The 23,850-nt window shown below is 44.9% G+C and overlaps 1 protein-coding gene and 2 non-coding genes across 3 annotated transcripts; 1 reads left to right on the forward strand and 2 right to left on the reverse strand.

The window, feature by feature from the left end:
* Window positions 1–3,575: 3,575 nt before the first annotated feature.
* Window positions 3,576–3,716, reverse strand: LOC118991363 (U4 spliceosomal RNA). Its single transcript, XR_005067392.1, has one exon. It is a non-coding gene; the product is annotated as a U4 spliceosomal RNA (small nuclear RNA).
* A 634-nt stretch (window positions 3,717–4,350) lies between these two features.
* LOC118991364 (U4 spliceosomal RNA) lies at window positions 4,351–4,491 on the reverse strand. Its single transcript, XR_005067393.1, has one exon. It is a non-coding gene; the product is annotated as a U4 spliceosomal RNA (small nuclear RNA).
* A 5,761-nt stretch (window positions 4,492–10,252) lies between these two features.
* On the forward strand, window positions 10,253–19,069 carry SIRT4 (sirtuin 4). The gene is made up of 5 exons (XM_037052244.1): window positions 10,253–10,294; window positions 12,818–13,315; window positions 15,905–16,199; window positions 16,317–16,529; window positions 18,603–19,069. Exons 2-4 carry the CDS (start codon window positions 12,819–12,821, stop codon window positions 16,467–16,469), a joined length of 945 nt encoding a protein of 314 aa, XP_036908139.1. The 5' UTR covers window positions 10,253–10,294; window position 12,818; the 3' UTR covers window positions 16,470–16,529; window positions 18,603–19,069.
* Window positions 19,070–23,850: the final 4,781 nt, after the last annotated feature.

A 23,850-nucleotide genomic window follows, 5' to 3' on the forward strand; every position in this document is an offset into this window, starting at 1 on the left:
GCAACCTCACCTACAGACATTTCCCTGAGAACTCCCCCACGAATGGGCAAAACTCCCCTAGAGACATCCCGTGAATCGGCAAAGATGCACATCCAAGGGTGTTTATCACGGCATTGTTCACAACCGGAAAAACCACCCAGTGTTCATCCACAGGGGAGTGGCTAACTACAGTACTATACAGCTGTAAGGGGAGAGGGGAGCTGTGTGCTGGCGTGGAAAACACATCCATGATACACTGTTTAGCAGAAACAAAAATAAAGTAGTAGAACTGTATGTAGGGTATACCCCAAGGCTGTTTTATAATTATGTTGACATATGAATAAGCGGACCAAAAAAAAGGGGTTCTATGGAAAGCCACCTCATACGGGGATCTGATCATAAATTCCTAGCTGGGCAGGTCATGGTGCGCAGCCACGCCCCAGGCCTCTAACTTCGTTAGGAAACGGTTTGAAGCAAGCCCTGTCCATTGTTTCTGGGCATCGAGGTTAGCTCACCTTTGAAATTCCCCCCTTCAGTTGCTCAAGAGAACACATAAGCTTAGTTACCCTGAATTCCCATCCCCGAACTGCTTCCTCCCACCTTCATGTAGTTTTCCTTACTTTTCTCCTTAATCTCAAAAGCACAGAAAGAAGCTGCAAAACGCATTCCCAGAAGCATTTGGGATCTTGCTTGCCAGCCGAGGTCATTGGTTTGGCTGAACTAAACTCTTACAAAAATTCTCCCATTGGTTTGGACGGTTCTTCCGCTGACAAATAGAGCAATTTGAAGGGATGATTTTCCTCTCTGCGACTATCTCCTTAAACTGTGGGAACAGGATTACAGCAAGGGGTTTATGGCCGCTTCATACGTGCAATGTTTAGGTTTTGCATACAGACATCCGATCATTTTGTGCACAGAAAAAAAGTTAGGTTGTGAAACAGAAAATGATACTATGTAAAAATCACATGAACCCACTTTACAAGGGTTAATTTTATGTTATGTGAAAGTTTGCTTCCATTGAAAAAAAGAGTAATTGGGACTCAAACTACCCAGCCAAAAGGGAGATTCCAGTCGAGCCAAGAGCAAAAGATCACAGGTATGTTCTGTGACTTTTACTTGTTTTTTTCTTTCCTTAAGCTATTTGTTCACCTTTTTGGTGGTTTTTTCCATCCTTTATTGCATTTGCTTACAAGTGAGTCATTATTTTATTTACTTGCTGTTATGATTCTAAGAAAAATTACACCTACAGAAATCACCAGACCATCATCCCCACAAAAGTTGCCATGGGAGGAAGCCCTCTCTTCTACTTTCTCAGGCCTGTTTTGATAACCAGATTAGCAGCTGAAGTGGAAAGAAACAGTTGGAGTGCATTTCCAGACCACACTGTGAAGTGTATTTATAGCTCCTTGAAACTTCAGCCTCTGGGCTGCACAAACCCGCAACTCTTGCAGTGTCTCCAGGACGCTCCTTTGAACAGTTATCAGTGACTCACTCGGTCCATCACATTTGCTGAGTTCTGACTCGTTGGCTTGTCAGGGGGCACTTCTTGACTTCCTCACACCACAGGTCCTGGTCTCAGGCCCTGATCCCAGGAAACCTACCCTGGGTTCCAGAGAAGAAGGGATGTGAACACAATAGCCAACAGGTGTGAATGAATCAAGGTTATGCCTACTTTTTTTGTTAGATTGGCAAGAAATATAATTTTTGGAGTGCCACAGAATTTTAGTAATTAGTTTATGTGTGCCATGAGATGAAAAAGGTTGAAAATCAGTTATAACAGACTACAGATGGAATGTAAAATGGTGCAGCTGGTCTGGAAAATAATTGGCATTTTTTAAAGAGAGATTTTATTTATTTTTAGACAGAGGGTGAAGGGAGGGAGAAAGAGAGGGAGAGAAACATTAATGTGTGATTGCCTCTTCTGTGCCCCCAACTGGGGACCTGGCCCACAACCCAGACATGTATCCTGACTGGAAATGGAACCAGTAACCCTTCGGTTCACAGGCCGGCACTTAATCCACTGAGCCACACCAGCCAGGGCTAATCAGGTATTTTTAAAACAAAACTCAACATGCAATTTACCATATGGCCCGGGGACTTAAAAACTTACGCTTACACAAAAATGTGTACAAGAATGTTCTTAGCAGCTTTATTGTGATAGCAAAATGGTGGAGACAATGCCAATGTCCTTCAGTGGGTGAACAGTGGAACAAACTCTGGAACTTCTGTACAGTGGAATCGTGGGGGTTCAAACGAGTGTGAATTCCTGGTGCACATGTATGAAAACTTGACCTTCTCCAGTTCATCTGCTGTATGCCATCTGAATTATTCAACCAGCTAGAAGAATGAATGGGGTCAGTTTAGTGAAACACTAAACATATATGCTATGTCAGACTCCAAAAAGCACATGATCGCATTTGTACAAAACTCTAGAAAATGCAAACTAATCTGTAGTGACAGAAGGGAGGTGGGGACTGGGGAGAGACAAATGGATTACAAAACAAACACACATAGGAAACTTTTGAGAGCAGTGGATGTGTTCACTATCTGGACTGAGACAATGGTTTTACGGTTGTACATGTTTCAAAGCATCGGACTGTACACTTTAAGTATGTGCAGTGTATTGACTGTCAGGTATACTCAGTAGGTTTGTGTATGTGGTGTGTGTGTGTTTGTTTTTAATGGGAAGAAGGGTTTCTGCGAGGACTAAATAAAATGAAGCATACTGAGCACTTTGTGTGGGATCTAGCACACAGTATTCAGTGGTCAATAGTTGCTGCTGTTGGAACTTGGCTGGTCTTCCGATGGCTTCATCATATCTGTTTATTTTCTTCAGAGCACTGAAATAATCTGTAATTACCAGTAGTTTATATGTGTGTCCACTTATCTGACCTCTGTCTCAAGACCGTGAGGTCCCTGGACCCCAGTGCCACTTTGAGCCAGTGAATGCTGGTCACCCACTTTAGTGACCACATCCTTTCCTTAGAAGACAAAGGAGTGTTTGGTGGGTGATGGCCTAAGCAAGTCCAGCTAGAACTGTCATGCCCAGAGCTAGGACTCCTGAGGGCTTCCGGGTGGGGACACCCTAGACCTTCCTAACAGGACAAGACTAGAAGCAGTCAGGGTTGAGGAAACCCAGTTCCACAATGGGGACTGAACAAGTCTAACTGTATCCCTTTTCCTTTTGGTCTTGTTAAAAGGAAGCATTTGGATGGGACGCTTTTAGATTCACTTACATGTCTGCAAATCTGTGACACCCCTCTGGAAGACATCGCCTACCTTGCAATGGGGATGGAGGTGGATGCTGCAATTTGCTGAGTTTCTGAGTAAAAACTATATGAAACTATGACAACCAAACAGACACTCTGTACACTGGAAGGGTTCAGGATGGAAGCCTGAAGAAGAAAAATGAACACCCCACTGAACCATGCAAAACCCCTGAAAATCAAACACTTAAAAAAAAGGAACAAAACACAGCCAAGACAATGGGGAACAAAAGGCTAAATAAAGTATAATTACAAAATCAGAAAGAAATAAGCAGGAAATAAACATGCCGCATTTCTCTACAATCTCTCTTTAACACACTTAAGGCTCAGTCTCCGTAGAGACTGTCAAAAATTGCCAGTGCCGACTGTATTTCAAGTCGTCACGGCGGGGTATTGGGAAAAGTTTTCAATTAGCAATAATCGCGCCTCGGATAAACCTCATTGGCTACGATACTGCCACTGCGCAAAGCTGGAGGCCGTAAGCCTGAGCCACATTTCCCGACGGATGAAAATGGCTTTTACACTGAGGGTGAGTAACTGTTAGCGACTTCATAGATCCGGACGCATTCCCGAGCAAGCAGTTATATTTAAGGCCTATCTACACATAAGGCTTCCTGTTGTTGGTCCATCTCGCGTAAAACGTTGAGATTTTGGAAAAGAAAGCACATTCGCTGAGGATGCTGGGGACTTTTATGCAAATCACCGTAACGTCACAAAGATAACCACATTGACTTGAATTTTGAATGAGAAACAGCGGCGAGAAGTCCGCGAAAGCGAGTGAGTCAGAGGAACGCAAGGGCTTAAAAGGGACCAATTGTGAAACGAAATCTGAAAGCTAGCGAGCTCGAAAGAGAAAAATGCAGGGAGAACAAAAGGCAACAAAGAAACAAGCGATTTTTCACAAACCGAATATTTGCGGAAGAAAAACAAAACAAAAAAGACGAAACGAGACATTGGAACAAACAAACATAAAAACTACTGAAAAACTTAATAGTAAAACTTCCAGATAACAAGTTGACAGAAAAGCCTAACAGGCGAAGCTCTTACAACTAAAAAAACCTACATGCGAAGATTTTTTTTTTTTTTCTTAAACCGAAATGTTCAGTCTCCGTAGAGACCGTCAAAAATTGCCAGTGCCGACTATATTTCAAGTCGTCACGGCGGGGTATTGGGAAAAGTTTTCAATTAGCAATAATCGCGCCTCGGATAAACCTCATTGGCTACGATACTGCCACTGCGCAAAGCTGGTGAACACATTCGCTGTGCATCATCCCGAATAAGCAAGATTCCTATTTCAAAAAACCGAGTTTGAGTCTTATGGAAAAACCTTTCATTATTGTTTGAATGAAAATTGTAAAACCATATGATTTCTCAAAAACGCACTGGCTGTTTCTGAAGCGTTCTTATTTTTATGTCACTTAACTAGATTTTGGTGGAGAATGAAGCAAAGCATTATGGGAGGAAGCATGCTAATAACCTCATGCAGAATATGAATTGGAGCAGAAGAGACATGTGCTCAATGTCAGTGTACTGTTCACTAAACTACCAATTCACGGTGTAACTAGCCTCTCCAAAATAAGTTGTTTTTATTATGGTAAAATACACATAACAAAATTTACCATTTTAACCATTTTTAAGTGTATGGTTAAGTAGCACAAAGTAAATTTACATTGTTTGTAACCATTAATGCTTTATAGTTCCAGAAATTTTTCATCATCCCAAACTAAAACCCTACCCATTAAACATTAATTCTCCAAGTCCCCAAGCCCTGGCAACCTCTAAATCTACTTTCTGTCTCAATGAATTTGATTCTAAGTACCTCATATAAGTATCCAATATTTGACCTTTTGTTTCTAGCTTGTTTCATAACCTAATGTTTTTTTAAAGATTTTATTTATTTTTAGCCCTGGCTGGTGTAGCTCAGTGGACTGAGCGCGGGCCTGTGAACCAGACGATCGCGGTTCGATTCCCAGTCAGGGCACATGCCTGGGTTGCAGGCCTGTTCCCCGCAGGGGTCAGTTCCCAGCAGGGGATGCACCAGAAGCAACCATACATTGATGTTTCTCTTCCTCTCTCCTTCCCTTCCCCTCTAAAAATAAATAAATAAAATATTTAAAAAAAGATTTTATTTATTTTTAGAGAGAGGGGAAGGGAGGGAGGAAGAGAGGGAGAGAAACATCAATGTGTAGTTGCCTCTCACGTGCCCCCCACCCCCCAATCAGGGACCTATCCTGCAACCCAGGCATGTGCCCTTACTCAGCACCGAACCGGTGACCCTTTCATTCACCGGCTGGTGCTCAATCCACTGAGCCACACCAGCCCTGTGAACACTGGCACACCAGTACCAGTGTGAGTCCTTGTTTTCAATTCTTTTGTGTGTACCCCAAGAAGGGGAGCGTCTGGCTCATATACTAATTCTACGTAACTCTGGCTCTCACGGCCTGTTTTCCCTCCTCAAGAGGACAGCTGTTAGAAATCACTGTATGGGTTTGTTTCACCCCTTAACTATACTCTCCAAAATACTTTTGGTTTTTGCTACTCATTAAGATGCAAATAGTAGACTCTGAGAAAGCAACATTCTCCTGAACATTTTTTTTTATAAAAAAACTTCAAACACAGCCCTGGCTGGGTAGTTAAACCGGTTAGAGCACTGCCTGAAAGCGCCAAGGTTGTGGGTTTGATTTCTTGTCAGGGTCCAAGAATCAACCAATGAATGAATGAATAAGTGGGACAACAAATCGATGTCTCTCTCAAATCAATAAAATTTTTTTAAATTTTTAAAAAAGAATAAACCAGTGAATGAGTAAAACAACAAATTAATGTTATTTCTCTCCCTAATCAATAATTTTTAAACAAATAGAAAAATTTCAAACACGAAATATTTAAAGCATTGCTCAGTGAATGAATATTCATGTAGTCAGCATCTAGATGCAAAAATGAACATCTTTAAAAGGTCTGTGGCCCTGGCTAGTGTAGCTCAATGGAGCGCGGGCCTGCGAACCACAGGATTGCGGTTCGATTCCCAGTCAGGGCACATGCCTGGGTTGCAGGCCAGTTCCTGGTTCCCGGTTTCCGGCAGAGGACTAATGAGAGGCAACCATACATTGATATTTCTCTCTCTCTCTCTCTCTCTCCTTCCCTTCCTCTCTAAGATAAATAAATAAAATCTTTAAAAAAAAGTCTGTGTACCCTGGCTGGTGTAGCTCTGTGGATTGAGCACAAGCCTGCAAACCAGATCACAGTTTGATTCCCAGTCAGGGCACATGCCTGGGTTGCAGGCAGGTTCCCTGCAGGCCAGTTCCCAGCAGGGGACGCACGAAAGGCAACCATACATTGATGTTTCTCTCCCTCTCTCCTTCCCCTCTAAAGATACATAAATAAATAAAATCTTAAAAAAAAAAAGAAGATTAAGCCCTGGCTGGTGTAGCTCAGTGGATTGAGCACGGGCCTGTGAAGCAAAGGGTTGCCGGTTCGATTCCCAGTCAGGGCTCATGCCTGGGTTGCAGGCCAGGTCCCCAGTGGGGGGACACAGGAGAGGCAACCACACACTGATGTTTCTCTCCCTCTCTATCTCCTTCCTGTCCCCTCTCTCTAAAAATAAATAAATAAAATATAAAAAAAGGTCTGTGTGATGCTGATGTGGTTTATATTTTTCCCGTGGTAAGTACCAGAGTACAAAAAACAGCAGATAAAAAAGAAAACACTAACAATCTACTTAATTTATTTTATTATTATTATTTATTTTTTAGAGAGAGGGGAAGGGAAGGAGAGAGGGAGAGAAACACCATTGTGTGAGAGATACATCAATCGGTTGCCTCTCACATGTCCCCAACTGGGGACCTGGCCCTCCACCCAGGCGTGTGCCCTGACTGGGAATCGAACCAGCAACCTTCCAGTTTATAGGCCAGTACTCAATCCACTTAGCCACACCAGCCAGGGCAGATTAATTTACTTTTTAAATTTTTAGTTTTATTTCTCACCTGAGGATATCTTTATTGACTTTCGAGAGAGAGGAAGTCGGGGGCCGGGGGAGAAACATCCACGTGAGAGAGAAACATCAAGGTTGCGTCCTTTATGCTTCCCATGGAACCCACAACCTACGTGTGTGCCCTGACCAGGGATCAGATCCACAAACTTCTGGTGTGCAGGACCATGCTCCACCCAACTGAGCCACCCAGCCAGGGCTTACATTTAAAAAAATTGATTGATCTTAGAGAGAGAGACAGAGAGAAGGAGACAGACAGACATCGATTTGTTATTCCACTTATTTATACATTCATCATATGTGCCCTGACCAGAGATGGAGCCCGTGTCCTTGGCATATGGAGAACACACTTTAACTAACTGAGCTACCCAGCCAGGACTAAATTAATTTTCTTTGATACAAACAAGGACTAGTCATTAATTCCTGATGTGGTGGACTTGTGGGAAATAAGAATACTAGGGTTATTCAAAGAACTTAGTCCTTAAGAATGTCTTGATTGGGTAGCTCATTGCATCCTGTCAGTGGCCACCAAGGGAAACTGTGTTTCACCAGCTGTCCTGGATGACTTCCTTCTCCGCAGGTGACTGTGAGAAAAATGGAAAACTCAACTAACTTCTCTACAGAACATGAGATTCTTTGGGGCCTAAAAGTCCAATGGTTGTGTATTCCTAGCCAGTTTCTATTAACAATGCTCATTTCACTTGAGAACTAAAAACAACAACATGAGCTTGAAATCTTTCCTAATAAAATTCGGCTGGGGTGGGAGGAATGTCACTTTGGGGCATTCCACGGTTTTGATCAAACACCCATGCGTGCAGGAAACGTTTTGGATGACAATTGCTTTGACGTAGTAAAACTTTCCAGCCTACATTTTGGTCCGTCCTTTCAGCCAGTGGGGACAGGTTAAAGAAGGCACAAAAGGCTGTCATGTCAGGAGGTTCTCCCAGCTGCAGAGACCTATCCAAGCTGTTGCTGAAGACACTGCTCTCAAACGACTAAGCGGAGTTACTTTGCCAGTACTTACCTCCATACCTTTAATGAGAGGACCAGGAGCCAGACCCCGACTCCAGCCTTCATACTGTTCTTCTGGGCTTNCAGCCAGGGCTTACATTTAAAAAAATTGATTGATCTTAGAGAGAGAGACAGAGAGAAGGAGACAGACAGACATCGATTTGTTATTCCACTTATTTATACATTCATCATATGTGCCCTGACCAGAGATGGAGCCCGTGTCCTTGGCATATGGAGAACACACTTTAACTGAGCTACCCAGCCAGGACTAAATTAATTTTCTTTGATACAAACAAGGACTAGTCATTAATTCCTGATGTGGTGGACTTGTGGGAAATAAGAATACTAGGGTTATTCAAAGAACTTAGTCCTTAAGAAGAATGTCTTGATTGGGTAGCTCATTGCATCCTGTCAGTGGCCACCAAGGGAAACTGTGTTTCACCAGCTGTCCTGGATGACTTCCTTCTCTGCAGGTGACTGTGAGAAAAATGGAAAACTCAACTAACTTCTCTACAGAACATGAGATTCTTTGGGGCCTAAAAGTCCAATGGCTGTGTATTCCTAGCCAGTTTCTATTAACAATGCCCATTTCACTTGAGAACTAAAAACAACAACAACATGAGCTTGAAATCTTTCCTAATAAAATTCGGCTGGGGTGGGAGGAATGTCACTTTGGGGCATTCCACGGTTTTGATCAAACACCCATGCGTGCAGGAAACGTTTTGGATGACAATTGCTTTGACGTAGTAAAACTTTCCAGCCTACATTTTGGTCCGTCCTTTCAGCCAGTGGGGACAGGTTAAAGAAGGCACAAAAGGCTGTCATGTCAGGAGGTTCTCCCAGCTGCAGAGACCTATCCAAGCTGTTGCTGAAGACACTGCTCTCAAACGACTAAGCGGAGTTACTTTGCCAATACTTACCTCCATACCTTTAATGAGAGGACCAAGGAGCCAGACCCCGACTCCAGCCTTCATACTGTTCCTCTGGGCTTCAGCTCCTCACAGACTGGGGGAAGTGGTTCCCAAGGTGGTCTTCAAGGTCTCTGCTAGCTGCCCTTTGATTATGTTCTAAAACACTTACAAATGGATCCAGGTCTCATTTAGGTGATGCTACAGAGCTCCAGTTCTCACAGGCTCCACATCAGAAACAACTAGTAAGTTTGTAAACCCACTTGAGGCCCAGGCGTTTCCCCAGATCAATTAAATCTGTCTCTGGCAGTAAAAACTGGGCTTTGTGTTGGTTACTTTAGCAGCAATGAAAAATACGAGATAGAAAACAGCATTGGAAGCCCTGGCTGGTGTAGCTCAGTGGATTGAGCGCGGGGCCTGCGAACCAGACGATCGTGGTTTGATTCCCAGTCAGGGCACATGCTTGGGTTGCAGGCCAGTTTCCGGCAGGGGCCAGTTCCCTGCAGGGGATGCACAAGAAGCAACCATACATTGATGTTTCCTTCTTCTCTCCTTCCCTTCCCCTCTAAAAAGATAAATAAATAAAATATTTTTTAAAAAAAAGAAAATAGCATTGGAGAAGTGGGTAAACATGTTAGTTCCTATATATTGGATTTGACTTTAATTGTTCATTAATATGTAAAAACATCAGTTTTTCAAGTACTTGGGAATGCACTGCTTGACAACCCACAGCAAGGTGGGAACTGGATTCTGCCACAGTGAGTGGAAAGGATCATTAATACTGAACTTGAGAGTGAATCAAATCTAAAACCATGATTAAGGCTTCTATTTTGAGAGAGAATGAACTCCCTAGAGCAGTTTAGGGTATGATTTTGCCCTGAGGACATTGGTGTGACACTCCAAATACTTCTCAGAGAAGACAATGTCCTGGCTTAGGTAAGACTATCGCACCTCGCACCTCGGATCAAGGTTCAAAACCTCTGACCAGGAAAAGCTGACAGAAGAGCATGACTGTGAAACCTGGAGAATTGTGGGACTTGTAGTTTTCCTTGCATTATTGAAGCTTTGTAAACTACATTTCCCAAAATGCAAATATAGCCAGTTAGTCCCAACTGTCGGGCTTTGCGTCCCTTATGCTGTGAAAGGTAAGTGTGCTCCATGCCGGCTGCAGGTTTCTGGAAGTTGTGCAGTTCTTGTAAGGTATTCCATTCCTCCCTCTTGCCCTTTGGTGGGATCTAGGAGAGAGCCATCCTTCTAACAGAGCCTGTTTTCAGGGGGGTTTCCCAAGCCCTTTGGTCTCAGGAATTGGGACTCTGTGTTTGTTTAGCTGTTCGCGCGTTGCCGTGGAATGTCAAGGAGAAGCCAGGTCCTGAACCTAGATCTGAAAATGCAAGCATAAAAGAACGTCTACATTTGGGGCGCGTGTCGCTACAATTTCTGCACTCTATCACGTAATACCAAAGCCTTGTTTTTACAGCCAGAAAGCAGACACGCAAGGGTAAGACATCTTGCCAGGTCTCACTACTCTTTGCTGTGGGCAAGTAGCAGTTAGAAATGGAGGGTAAACTAAAAGAATATGGGAATAAAGAAAAGTGTGTATGTGCTTAATATACTAGCAAAATAAAAAGCCACAACAGTCTGAGCAACAACCTCATGAAGAACTCAAACGTGCTTCCCTTAGCTTATGAAGAACCAGACAATTCTAATATGTAAAGTGGGATGTAGGTTTATGGAACAGAGTTCCCCAAGGGACAGTATTAACTAAAATACTCATGTAAATATATTCCTCTGACACTAAAAAATTAATAAGCCCTAGCTGGCACAGCTTAGTAGGTTAAGTGTGGGCTACAAACCGAGGGGTCACTGGTTTAGTTCCCAGTCGGGGTACATGCCTGAGTTGTGGGCCAGGTCCCCAGTGGGGGCCACGTGAGAGGCAACCACACAATGATATGTCTCTCTGTTTCCCCCTCCCTTCCCCTCTCTAGAAATAAAATATTTTTTAAAAATAAAAAAATAAAAAAATTAATACTAATTCCTTAATACCAAACAGCCAGTTAAATTTTCCAATTGACTCAAAACTGTCATATTTTAAAATTTTGTTTGGCTCAGGACTCAAATAAGGCCCACATACTATTACAGTCTTTTAATCTATATAATGCCCCCATTTGTATCTCTGTATCTCTAACGCTTGCAATTTACTTGTTGGGAGAAACTGATTTGTCTGTCCTGTCCAGTTTCCCATAGTCTGGACTTTGCTGATTGACAAATGGTATCATCAAAGGTCTAGAGACTTCATCAGAGCCAAGTTCAATTTTATTTATTTTTTTGCCAACATCACACCATGGGTGGTGCTGTGCCCTCCAAGAGTGTCGTCATTCTGGTTCTCTCTTTTGTAATGTTGCTGCTCAGTGACTAGATCCTACCTTTGTTTTTCAGCTATAAAAATGAAGTTCTCATACAGTCTCCCTTCCTCCAGCTCCTGGTTACTACTAATCTACTTTCTGTCTATATGGATTTGCCAATTCTGGACATTTTAAAAAATATTTTATTTATTTATCTTTAGAGGGGAAGGGAAGGAGAGAGGGAGAGAAATATCATGGTTGCCTCTGCCGAGGACACACAATGTATCGTGTGTCCCCTGCTGGGAACTGGCCTGCAACCCAGGCAAATGCCCTGATTGGGAATCGAACCATAATCCTCTGGTTCGCAGGCCCGTGCTCAATCCACTGAGCTACACCAGCCAGGGCTGGACATTTTTATGAGTGCAATCATACGATTTTGTCCTTTTGCGATGGGCTTCTTACACCTAACATAATGTCTTCAATGTTTCGCCATACTGTACTATGTATCAGAACTTCATTCATTTTTATAGCTGAATAACATTCCATTGTGTAGACAGACCACATTTTATCTGTTTGTGAATTGATGATTACCTTTGTTTTTTTAAAAGATTTTATTTATTTATTTTTAGAGAGAGGGAAAGGGAGGAAAAAAGAGAGGAAGAGAAACATCAATATGTGGTTGCCTCTTACGGGACCCCTACCAGGAACCTGGCCTGCAACCCAAGCATGTGCCCCAACTGGGAATCGAACCTGCGACACTTTGGTTCAGAGGCCCGCACTCAATCCACTGAGCTACACCAGCCAGGGCTACCTTTGCTTTTTAAAAAGTTTTTAAAACAACTTAAGAAACTGAAAAAAAAACCCAACACAACAACAAAACCCAGTTTCTAAAAAACCAAAAACCCCCAAGCTCACAGATACAGAGAACAAACTGGTGGTTGCCAAAGGCCAGGGGGTGGTGGGATGGATAGAAGTGGTCAAAGGGATAAAATTCTAGTTATGAAATAAACAATGGAGATGTAATATACTGCATGGTGGCCACAGTTAACAATACTGTGCTGCATATTTGAAAGTTGCTGAGAGCAGATGTTAAAATTCTTCATCATGAGACATAAAATATCCTGTAACTAAACTGTGTGTGGTGACATGTAACTAGACTTACTGTCGTGATCATTTCACAACATATACAAATACCGAATCATGTTGTGCACCTGAAACTAGTGTGTTGCATGTAAATTACAGATGAACACCTGAAACTAGCATGTTGTATGTCAATTATAGTAAATAAATAGATAGATTTTTCACATGAGGTTTCTTTCTCCCCAGAATGAGGATGAACTTTGGGTTGACTTTCAGGGCGGCGAAAGGCTGCTGGAAGGTGAACCTCAGCCAACGGTGCTCACATGGACCCATTGGGTTATTTGTGCCCCCAAGTCCTCCCATGGACCCTGAGAAGGTTAAAGAGTTACAACGCTTCATCGCGCTTTCCAAGAGAGTCCTGGTGATGACCGGGGCAGGAATCTCCACCGAGTCGGGGATCCCAGACTACAGGTCCGAAAAGGTGGGACTTTATGCCCGCACAGACCGGAGGCCCATCCAGCACCGAGATTTTGAGCGGAGCGCGGCAGTGCGCCAACGGTACTGGGCGAGAAACTTTGTGGGCTGGCCTCAGTTCTCCTCTCATCAGCCTAACCCTGCACACTGGGCCTTGAGCAACTGGGAGAGATGCGGAAAGCTGTACTGGTTGGTGACCCAAAACGTGGACGCCTTGCACACCAAGGCAGGGAGCCAGCGCCTGACAGAGCTCCACGGATGCATGCACAGGTGCAGGAAGGTCTAGACGGTGTGAGTGCGGAAATGCGGGCTCCATAAGGCAGGGGCCTTGGCTGTCTCGATCACTGTTGTCTTCATTAGACCTTGGGAGAAGGGTTTGGGAGCAAGCTGTTTAATTTGGAGTTGATCTCAGCCAACTTAGTGAGCGAATGGGGAAGGAAGGAAAGCCCAGAAAGGTACAGTAATGAATGGGTTACTGCGCTGGGCAGCTGGAGCTCAATCCAGCAAGGGGCCCTCTATCTACAGCACACTTCAAATTCTCACTGAACGCCCAGGATGCCGGGGTGTTTACCCACCGTCTCCCATCCCTCATTGGTCAGGGATCAATCTTGGGGAATCAACTCCCTAACGCTGACTTTGCTCCTCCAGAGGCAGCTTCCGCTGCCACACGAAGCTGCTTAGAAGACTGTGGGCAGTGGCCTCTAGCCGTCCTGAGGGGACTACCAGCAGAGCTGCAAGGGGACCACAGCAGATGCTGCAAACTGTGCGTCTCCGGTGCACAGACGCAGACACAGCACAGTGGGCACACAGAGCCCCACAAACAGTGCTGGAAGGAACATGTGGAGCCCTGGCAATAGTTTGTAGCTAGCTGGAGACCACTTCCTTATCTTTAAGCCCCAGAGGTCCTCCTGCGAATCGTAAAATATTTATTGGGTGCCTACTACCTGTGGTGTGTGTTGGTGCGCTACTTGGCGTGGAGGGATCGTAACTCGAGTATAAAACTTGGTCTACTTTATATTTGAGAACTTTGTAATCTGCTTGAGGGAGACCCAAAAATAACATGTTTAACGACAAACAACTCTACACACGATTGTTAAATTGGGTGGTCCTTGATAGACATGCTTTACGAGTTTAGAGAAACAGATTTAGTAAAGATTGGAGAAATTGGGAGCTTTTATGGGCAAGGTAAAGCTTGGGACTGGCTCAGATGTGACCAGGCAAAGGAGGGAGAAAAGAGCTTTCTAAATGAAAGAAATTTGTAGAGCCCAGAAGAGACCTGTGGGGAGACTAGTATGAAATCACATGTCTGGGAAGCCTAGCCACAACTCATGGGTGCACCCGAAAATCACACAGTGCAATTTGGGGCTGCGGTGAGACCCAAGAGAAGTATTAGTGGTTTCTGAGGAAGCAGCATGATAAAAATTTAACATCTGAGGAAGGCGACACAGGGTTAGAAAGAGGGGCTCAGGGTCAGCCTGAAGGACCCAGACTGAGGGGACGGCAGGGGAATGACAGAACTAATGACAGCTAGGGGTCCATTTAAAAAGCTCCCCCCTCCAAATCTTTCCCATTTCAAACACCCACCAAAGTAAAGAGAAGACTATAATGAACTCCCATATGCCACTACCCAGACTCAAAGATTTTACATGGCTCCTTATCCTTTCTCTCCATTTCTGCTTAAATATCTTAAAACAGGTCCAACTGATTATCATTGCTGAGGGGGCCTTTTAAATAAAAAAAAAATCAATGAAATCTGATGGCTGAATAGATAGAAATGGAGAAAAGGGGTAACAAGTCTTCCCCAAGAGTTTCAGCCCAAGTAACTGGAGAAATGACAGTGATGGAGAAGTTGGGGGGGGGGGGCGTTGCACAGGTGGTTGAAGACAGAAGGTGAACCTTGACAGCTCCGTCAAGAAGCTTTGGAACTGGCCCTGACCTGCGTGGCTCAGCTGATTAGGCATCGTCCCGTGAAGCGAAAGGTCACTGGTTTGATTCTGGTTGGGGCCCAAGCCTGGGTTGTGCCTTCAGCCCCAGGTCTGGCGCGTATAAGCAGCAACCAATTGATGATCGATGTTTCTCTCCCTTCCCCTCTAAAAATAAATAAACAAAATCTTTTTAAAAAAAGATTTGGAATTGAACTGCAGTTTGGGAGAGAGGGCAGGAGTGGAGTCCTACATGGAGGAGGAAACTGTGAGCACAGAAGCATCGAGGCGGTGAAAACAGAGTTGCTGGGAACGTCACAGGAAAAGAAGCTGGAGGATTGAGCAGCAGAGGAACCACCCACCAGACCACCTTTGTTCTTTCTTTCAACAGCTCTTCTGTGGGCAGTGTTCTAGGTGGTGGGCCCAGGGCAGTGGTCACGAGCAGTGGTCTTGTCAAAAGAGGGCAAGACTCAAAGTTCCTGACCTCACAGAGTCCATGTTCTGGTGATTAGAGAGGTGACAAGAAGACACCATGTCACAGGCACGAAGGGGAGACAGTGTTTTTAAAGAAAGGATGGTGACGGATGGCCACACAGCAGATGAGGACAGCAGGGAACGGAGGGAAAGGCTGGTTTGGGCACTAAGGCAATCATTTGGGAAGGAAGTGACTGTCATGCTAAGGATAAGAATGAGCTGGCAGAAGGCGAAGCAGGGTCGGTTTAGTTAGGAAACAGACGTGCATGTTCTGGAAGGTTGGCAGTGGAAGGAAGGTGAGAAATGGTGGTGGCTACAGAGGTCACGAGAAGCTGTTCCTAAAACTGGGTGACAGGGAAAGGGAGTGAGGATGGAGGGGCTCGGAGCAGTTGGGATGAACTATCTTTGGCAGCCACGTGCCTCCCAGGACAGACCATTCAGTGGGCCTCCTCTTTGGTTTCAGGGTCCTCTGCTTGGATTGTGGTGAACAGACCCCGCGTGGGGGGCTGCAGGAGCGCTTTGCAGCCCTGAACCCTACCTGGAATGCCGAGGCCCACGGCCTGGCTCCTGACGGCGACGTCTTCCTCACAGAGGAGCAGGTGCGGAGCTTTCAGATCCCCTCCTGCGCTCGATGCGGAGGCCGCCTGAAACCAGATGTAGTTTTCTTCGGGGACACAGTGAACCGCGACAAGGTCGACTTCGTGCACAGGCGTGTCAAAGAAGCTGACTCCCTCTTGGTGGTGGGATCATCCTTGCAGGTATCCGACTTGGTCAGGGTGGCAGCCGTCCCCTTTGCCAGTCTCTCCCAGGCTCCCTGTCGGGTCCATCCCTTCCTGCATCTACAGATCTCTTACCTGTGCCTTCTCCTTGTACAGGTGTACTCTGGTTACCGGTTTATCCTCACTGCCCGGGAGGAGAAGTTACCAATTGCAATACTGAACATTGGGCCCACTAGGTCGGATCACCTGGCATGTCTGAAGCTGGATTCTCGTTGTGGGGAGCTGCTGCCTCTAATTGACCCACACTGACCACAGCCTGACGCCCCTGGGCCAGATGGTGGGACTTGCACTCGCATCCTGCTGTTGAAGGTAAATCCCTTCTCAGATAATCGAGATCCCAGTCCCCTTCGTCTGAAAGCATTAAGTGTACAAGGTTCCAGGCTCCTTAATGTGTGGCCATTGTTAATTTACCTTAAGCTTTATTGTTTAGAAGCCTAAATTCTAGGCACATAGCTATTTAAAACTATGTCCCAAAATCTGCGGTAACTTTTCTCCGTTAAAAAAAAAAACAGTTTTATTGAGATGGAATAAATTTCACCCTTTAAAAGTATACAATGGTTTTTAGTATACTCATGAAGTTGTACATGAATTACCACCACCTAATTTCAGAACATTTTCACCATCCCAAGAAGAAACCTTGTACTCATTAGCAGTCATTTTCCACCCATTGCCCCTGACTTCCTGGCAACAACTAACCTCTCTGTTCCTGCCCATTCTAGACATTTCTTATGGCATGTATGCAGCCTTGTGTGTCTGGTGTCTCCACTTAATGTTCTGAAGGTTCATCCACATGGTAGCATGTATGAGTGCTTTGTATCTACTTTATGTAGACAGCTTTATTGAAAGCAAACTCACATATCATACTGTTCATTCATTTAACCTGTACAGTTTTTTTTTAAAGATTTTATTTATTTATTTATCTTTAGAGAGGAAGGAGAGAGGGAGAGAAATATCAATGTATGGTTGCCTTTCATGTGTCCCCTGCTGGGAGTTGGCCTGCAGGGAACCGGCCTGCAACCCAGACATGTGCCCTAACTGGGAATCGAACCGTGATCCTCTGGTTCGCAGGCCCGTGCTCAATCCACTGAGCTACACCAGCCAGGGCTTGTTTTTTAGTATATTCCTAGTAGAACACCACCACTTTTTTTAAAGACTACTTTTTAGAGCAGTTTTAGGTTCACAGAACTGAGCAGGAAGTGAAGAGTTTCCATATACCACTTGCCTCGTACACTGCCACAGTATTTATCATTCACCCACTGAGGGACATCTTAGTTGCTTCCAATTTTTTGTCAATTATAAATAAAGCTGCTATAAACATCTGTGTGCAGGTTTTTGTGTGGACACACATTTTCAGCTCATTTGGGTGAATACCAAGCAGTAAGACTGTTGGATCATATGCTAAAAGTATGTTTCATTTGGTAAGAAACTGTTCAACTTGTCTTCCAAAGTGGCTGTACCATCTGCATTCCTACCAACAATAAATGAGAGTTCCTATAACAGCCCCTTTTTAAAAACTGTTTTAACTGTGCTGTGGCTGGTGTGGCTCAGCGAATTGAGTGCCAGGCTGCAGACCAAAGGGTTGCCGGTTCGATTCCCAGTCAAGGCACATGCCTGGGTTGCAGGCCAGGTCCCTGGTGGGGAGGTGCACGAGAGGCAACCACACAGTGATGTTTCTTTTTCCCTCTCTTTCTTCCCCTCTCTCTAAAAACAAGTAAATAAAATCTTTAAAAATGTAAAAAAAACTATTTTAATTGAATTATATGCACAGAGAAGTGCACATATAAGCAGGCAGCTTGATGAAGATGTAACCCCTACAGCATCTGGATCGAGGAACAGAACATTACCAGCACCAAGAAGTTCCCTTGGCACAAGCGCTTTTTAACTAGTTTCTTAGTACTTTTGTAGAAGTTTAGATGATGCAGATAAGTAAAAAGAATACAAATTACCCATAATTCCACCACTAGATGGAAAAGTTGAACATTCTGGTATAACTAAATCTGTTTTTACAAATACTGAATCATAGTGTTTTTTTAAGACTTTTTTTCAAGATTTTATTTATCTTTAGAGAAGAAGGGAAGGAGAGAAATATCAATGTATGGTTGCCTCTCGTGAGTCCCTGCTGGGAACTGGCCTGCAACCCAGGCATGTGCCCTGACTGGGAACCGAACCGCGATTGTGTGGTTCGCAGGCCTGTGCTCAATCCACTGAGCTGCACCAGCCAGGGCTTTGAACCATAGTGTTTTATTCTATCCTATTATATAGTTGCCATATTTATGTGTCTTAGAAGCTGTAAGTTTTTGAATGGTAGGCTGATGTTCCCAATCACTTCCCCTACCCTACTCTTGGCTTATCTTGGCAGGAATTTGTTTTATTTCCTTTCAGATCCCTAAGGACTCATCCCTCCTCCCTCTAACTAATCGAAGTTCAGAGTGCAGCCTGTAGAGGGCAGCAAACCAACGTCTCTGCCAGCCTGTCTCCTAACCTGCAGTTTCAGAGCCAAGGAGTTGAGATCTTCAGGCTGATGACATTTGCCCCTGAAGAAAGACTTTTTCCGACCAACAGCTTCTCCTGCTAGGAAAACTGCTAAACTGCTTTCACTTCCTTTTTATCTCATCAGGCAGAAGAAATGGCCCAAGAAATATGTAGGTCAGAATGGTCTTCAGAGTAATACAGGGATCACACTGTGTGTGGGGGTGGGGACGGCAGGGAGTAAGGGGGGAAGGAAATGACTTAATTTATAATTCTAAATGGTTAGATGTCTTTAACGGAACCATTTTGGTTTATTTCTTGAAACGATGAACTATGTTATGAATAAATTTCTTATTAACCAAGGAATAAAGGAATCCTTTTAAAAATAGCACACCAGTTGTGGGCTGTGTTTGTACCTTTTAATCAGCTAAAAGCAAATAGGACTTTGTCATGTGGTTCTCTAAGGATTTCTGCTTCGTTACGGCCAGAATGAGACACCTGCCTTGAACCTGGTCTATAGAGAGGAAACAGTGAATTCCCAAGTGGGATCTTAAATTGATTTGTTTTGCTGGGAAAAGCAGTAAGACTTGGGTGAATGCTGCGTTAGCCAGAAAGAATCATTGTACCAGGCGAAAGCTTTCTGCACAATCTCATCAAAAAGTGAAGTGGATGAAAGGATCACAGCCTATTCTGTGATTGTGGTCTTTTGTCTACAACTAGGGCAAGCAATACATGTTCATTCTGCACCTGCCTAGAAAGCAGATTTCAGTTAACTGGGAAAACCCAAGATCTTGAAAACACAAAGAGTTCTTTTCACCTGCACAGCTGTAGGTATGCCCACAGCCATTAATTAATTCTGAAGAGGTGTAAGGTTGTTGTAAATCTCATTCCAGCTTTTTTTTTTTTTGCAGATGGAGATCCTTTTGAGCCAGATTTGCTCAATTATCCATAATCAGTACCAATAATTGTATTCCATCTGGGTACCGGTCTTTCGTGTTTTTTTTGTTTCTTTTTTTACGATTTTTTAATTTATTTATCTTTAGAGGGGAAGGGAAGGAGAGAGGGAGAGAAATATCAATGTATGGTTGCCTCTGCCTCTGCCAGGACCTGGCCTGCAACCCAGGCACGTGCCCTGACTGGGAATCGAACCGCGATCCTCTGGTTCGCAGGCCCGCGTTCAATCCACTGAGCTACACCAGCCAGGGCTTCCATCTGGGTCTTTTGAATCTCAAGCCATTCTTGTCCACAAATCTCATGAATGGTTACAGACAGACACCACATTAAGATACCACGGCTACAAAGATACAACTTCCTGCTCTCAAGTGGCTCACGGAGGATATGCTATTTCCCCCACCCTTATTCTCTACCAGGAAATGACGGAGTCACTCAAAGATTGACAGGGTAGGAAAATTCACTCCATCCCCCATTCCTTTTTGAGGAAATTAAGACCCAGACTTACCTAAGGACACAGTACATAGATTGAGAGCCAGGACTAGAATCCAAGTAGATTTTCCTCCCATTTCTTTTCTTTTTTAAACAACAATGCTTCTCATTTGAAGATGACAGTTAGAAAGAAGTCAGCTTGGAGTAGGAGCAGAAGCTGGCAGCATACCTGACCGAAGAGAGCAGAAATGGTTCAGCCCTGGCTGGTGTAGCTCAGTGGATTGAGCACGGGCCTGCGAACCAGAGGATCGCAGTTCAATTCCCAGTCAGGGCACATGCCTGGGTTGCAGGCTGGTTCCCTGCAGGCCAACTCCCAGCAGGGGACACACGAAAGGCAACCACACATTGATGTTTCTCTCCCTCTCTCCTTCCCCTCTAAAGATACATAAATAAATAAAATCTTAAAAAAAAAAGGAAATGGTTAAATGTGGGCAGTGGGGAGTGAGGTTGCCAGGGAGAGGAGGCAGGCTCTTTCATCACCTAGTGGTGGCACGATTCGTGAAACCAAGTCTCGAGGGCCTTAGGAATGTTCCTCTTTTTTTTTTTTTCGTACTTCTTCCCGAGATGGAATTCTTTCCAAAAAATTTGTCTCAAGAGGTACATGACTGTTTCCTGAAGGGTCTCTCTACTTCACATCTCTAGCTTCCCACCAGCATGGCATTCCTAACCAACTCCAAGTGCCCTTGGTTGGGGTGACAAACAACTTCTGGGGGGCAGTATCGGGTTGTCACTGCCCTAGTTACCTGGTTCTCATTGCACAAGCCTGGCTGTAGACGTGACTTTCGGTCATACTCCCCCTCAGCTGCTTCCATGGTTCTGCTCTGCTATCACCATTTAAGTAAGTAGGAGTCACCAAGGCAAATCAGTATATGTAACACTTGAAAGGTCCTTGCCACTAACTCATGTTTTCTTTCTTATGTTGTCATAAATTGAACATCCTCTTCTCGCTTGTCCCTTAAATCATAGCACTACTGAGCACACGTCCCAAGCACCATGAGAAGCATTTTATAACCCATTAGCTCAGTAAGAATTCAGCTCACAAGAGATGCTTGGGCATGAATACGGGTCTTCAGTGAATGTCAACCTTTTCCTGAGAGGATCAAAGGAAAGATAAGAAATTCAACACTCCTAGGTTGGGCAACTCACATTGCCCTGTACTGAGATGCAGGCCTTTCAGTGCTCAAACCAGGATGAGCTGGTCATCTGGCTGTTAGGAATAGCAGAGACTGCCACCAGACATTAGTTGGTTCCACACGTTGTCCTTGTCAGGATTCAAGATGGCACTCCAAGACCCAGATTAATTTTTTCCATAAATTCTCCTTCATGAAAACAAAACAAATTAAACCTATGCACGAAAGGAGAGTGCCAACTTATGAGAAAAGAAATATAACATGGAATTGAAACTCCTCGGGGACAGATGGACTTGGATTTCCATCCATGTCCTGCTACGTACTAGTTAGGTGAACTTGGGTGAATTGTTTTATGTAATCTTAAGTCTTCTTATAAACGAGGATAATAGTAGCTACCTCATTGGGTTGTTCCGAAGATTAAACAGGGTAACGAAGCATGTGAAGCTCACAGCAGTTCCTGGCACACTGCAAACAAATGTCAGCCACTGTAATTTGGCTGTGAGCGGAGGGCAGGATGGTGGAAAGGCGAGCCGCAAGACCTGCGAGACTTTCCTGCCCGAATTGCTGTTTTAACTAGACTCCCAGGAACCTTCCCCAGAGCCCTATTTCCTTTCTGCGTCCCTGTTTGTTTTTTTTAAACTACAAACGTCTTGCTTGATGCGACAAAACCTTTCTAAAGGAAATAAACTAAAGCCCTGGCTGGTGTGGCTCAGTGGCTTGAGCGTGGGCCTGCGAACCAAAGGATCGCAGTTCAATTCCCAGTCAGGGCACATGCCTGGATTGTGGGCCAGGTCCCAGCGGGGGACACAGGAGAGGCAACTATGCATTGATGTTCTCTCCCTCTCTCCTTCCTTTCCCCTCTAAAGATAAATAAACAAATAATTTAAAAAAGAAAATAAAGTGAATATCCTTCCTTCTCCATTCCCTTGGGAAAATAACTTTTACTAAACATTACTATACTACACAACCAACACTATATGAAGCATTTTACAACTCATTGGTTCACCTGCCGTGATTTCTACAGCCTACCCTACCCTACCCATAATCCTGCACACTATTATTTCTTTTGAAAGATGATGATCCTTGCCCAAATGTCACCTAGGGTGACCAGGTCCGTGCAGCTCTGAGCTCGCTCTCCCTCATTAACGCATCAGAAAGCCGATGGGATCACTGAGCAACTGCGCTTTGGGAGGGAAGAAGGGCAAGGCTCAAGAAACTTCCACAAGTGACCCAAGTTAGATCCTGTAAGACCACACAGGAAAAGGAGAAGCATCCCAAACGGAGAGAACAGCAAATGCAAGCATCGGGGTCAAACCTGCAAATCCCTTTACCTAAAAAAAAAAAATTCCTGAAAGTGGGGGTGGGGATTCAAGTGGGGCACTTGGAACGCCCCAGAGGCCCTTGGCTCCGCGAACAATCCAGCGGCCTCTGCTCGGGCTGGGCCATTCCTCCTTCTCGCCACTGATTTCCAGGACCCTACTTTCCCGCCCCACCCCCCACCTCCCCGGGATAAAAAGCAATGAACGTGCCCAAGTGGAAACGGGGAGGCCTTCCCCAGGGGCCCTGGGGAAGGAGGGGCGTGTGCGCAGGGGATGAGACTCCCAGACAGGGATGAACACGGAGGGAAAGTTGGGCTCAACGTCACACCCACGTGTGTTCATCTTCTCCTCATTCAACCCCCACCCCAGATTCTACTCTGGCAAGGCCTCACCTCCCCAGGACACCGCCTCAAGCGACCCTTACCAATCACCGCGCCTGCGCCGGCCGGCACAGACCCTACACCCAGAGAGGCAGGGCCTGAGCTTGGGAAGCTAGGAGCAATCCCAGGACCCGCCTCTGTAGAACAATAGAAAAAAGGAGCGCGGAGGTCACGTGCCCACAACGTGCCCACAACGTGCCCACAACGTGCCCACAACGTGCCCACAACGTGCCCACAACGTGCCCACAACGTGCCCACAACGTGCCCACAACGTGCCCCACAACGTGCCCCACAACGTGCCCAATCACGGTTTCTATTCCGAAATCCCTCCAGTGGCCGGCGGACTGATGGGGTTGGACGCAGAGGGCCACGTGATTCGAAGAGGTAAATACGGCCACGTGCTTTGTTTCCTCGATGAGGCAGATTGTACCTCCCTGTATCCTCGTTAAACGATGATTTAATCAGCATGTGAGATGCGCTAATCTCTGTGGCTGCGAACACTATGATATAGTCCCAGCGTCAAGTTGCTCTCTGTCCAGTATATTTGTTTATCCGTGTAAATCATCCCAGATGTTCTAGTGTTTCCGTTTCCTGTCATGAGCACTAAGCAGATGCTCGTTGATAGATTGTTAAGGGGATGTTCTCTTCTTGTTGCCTCCTCACTCTATCCGGTGAATTTTGGTCCAGTGTAGTGATGAATCCTAGCAGAGAAACTTGGTCGAGCAACTTAGTGGTGAAGAGCTCTGGGGTTGCCTTCAGGCAGATCTAGTAAAAATCCTGATTATGCCGCTTGTGTGATCTCAGGCAAGTGATTTCTCCGAGCTTTTAGATTCTCGTGTATAAAGTGGGGGTAATAACGTCGACCTCACAAACCTGGTTTGAATATTTA

Source organism: Sturnira hondurensis, unplaced genomic scaffold, assembly GCF_014824575.4.
Source record: "Sturnira hondurensis isolate 20B ecotype Veracruz unplaced genomic scaffold, ASM1482457v3 Scaffold0007406, whole genome shotgun sequence".
Lineage (NCBI taxonomy): Eukaryota > Metazoa > Chordata > Mammalia > Chiroptera > Phyllostomidae > Sturnira > Sturnira hondurensis.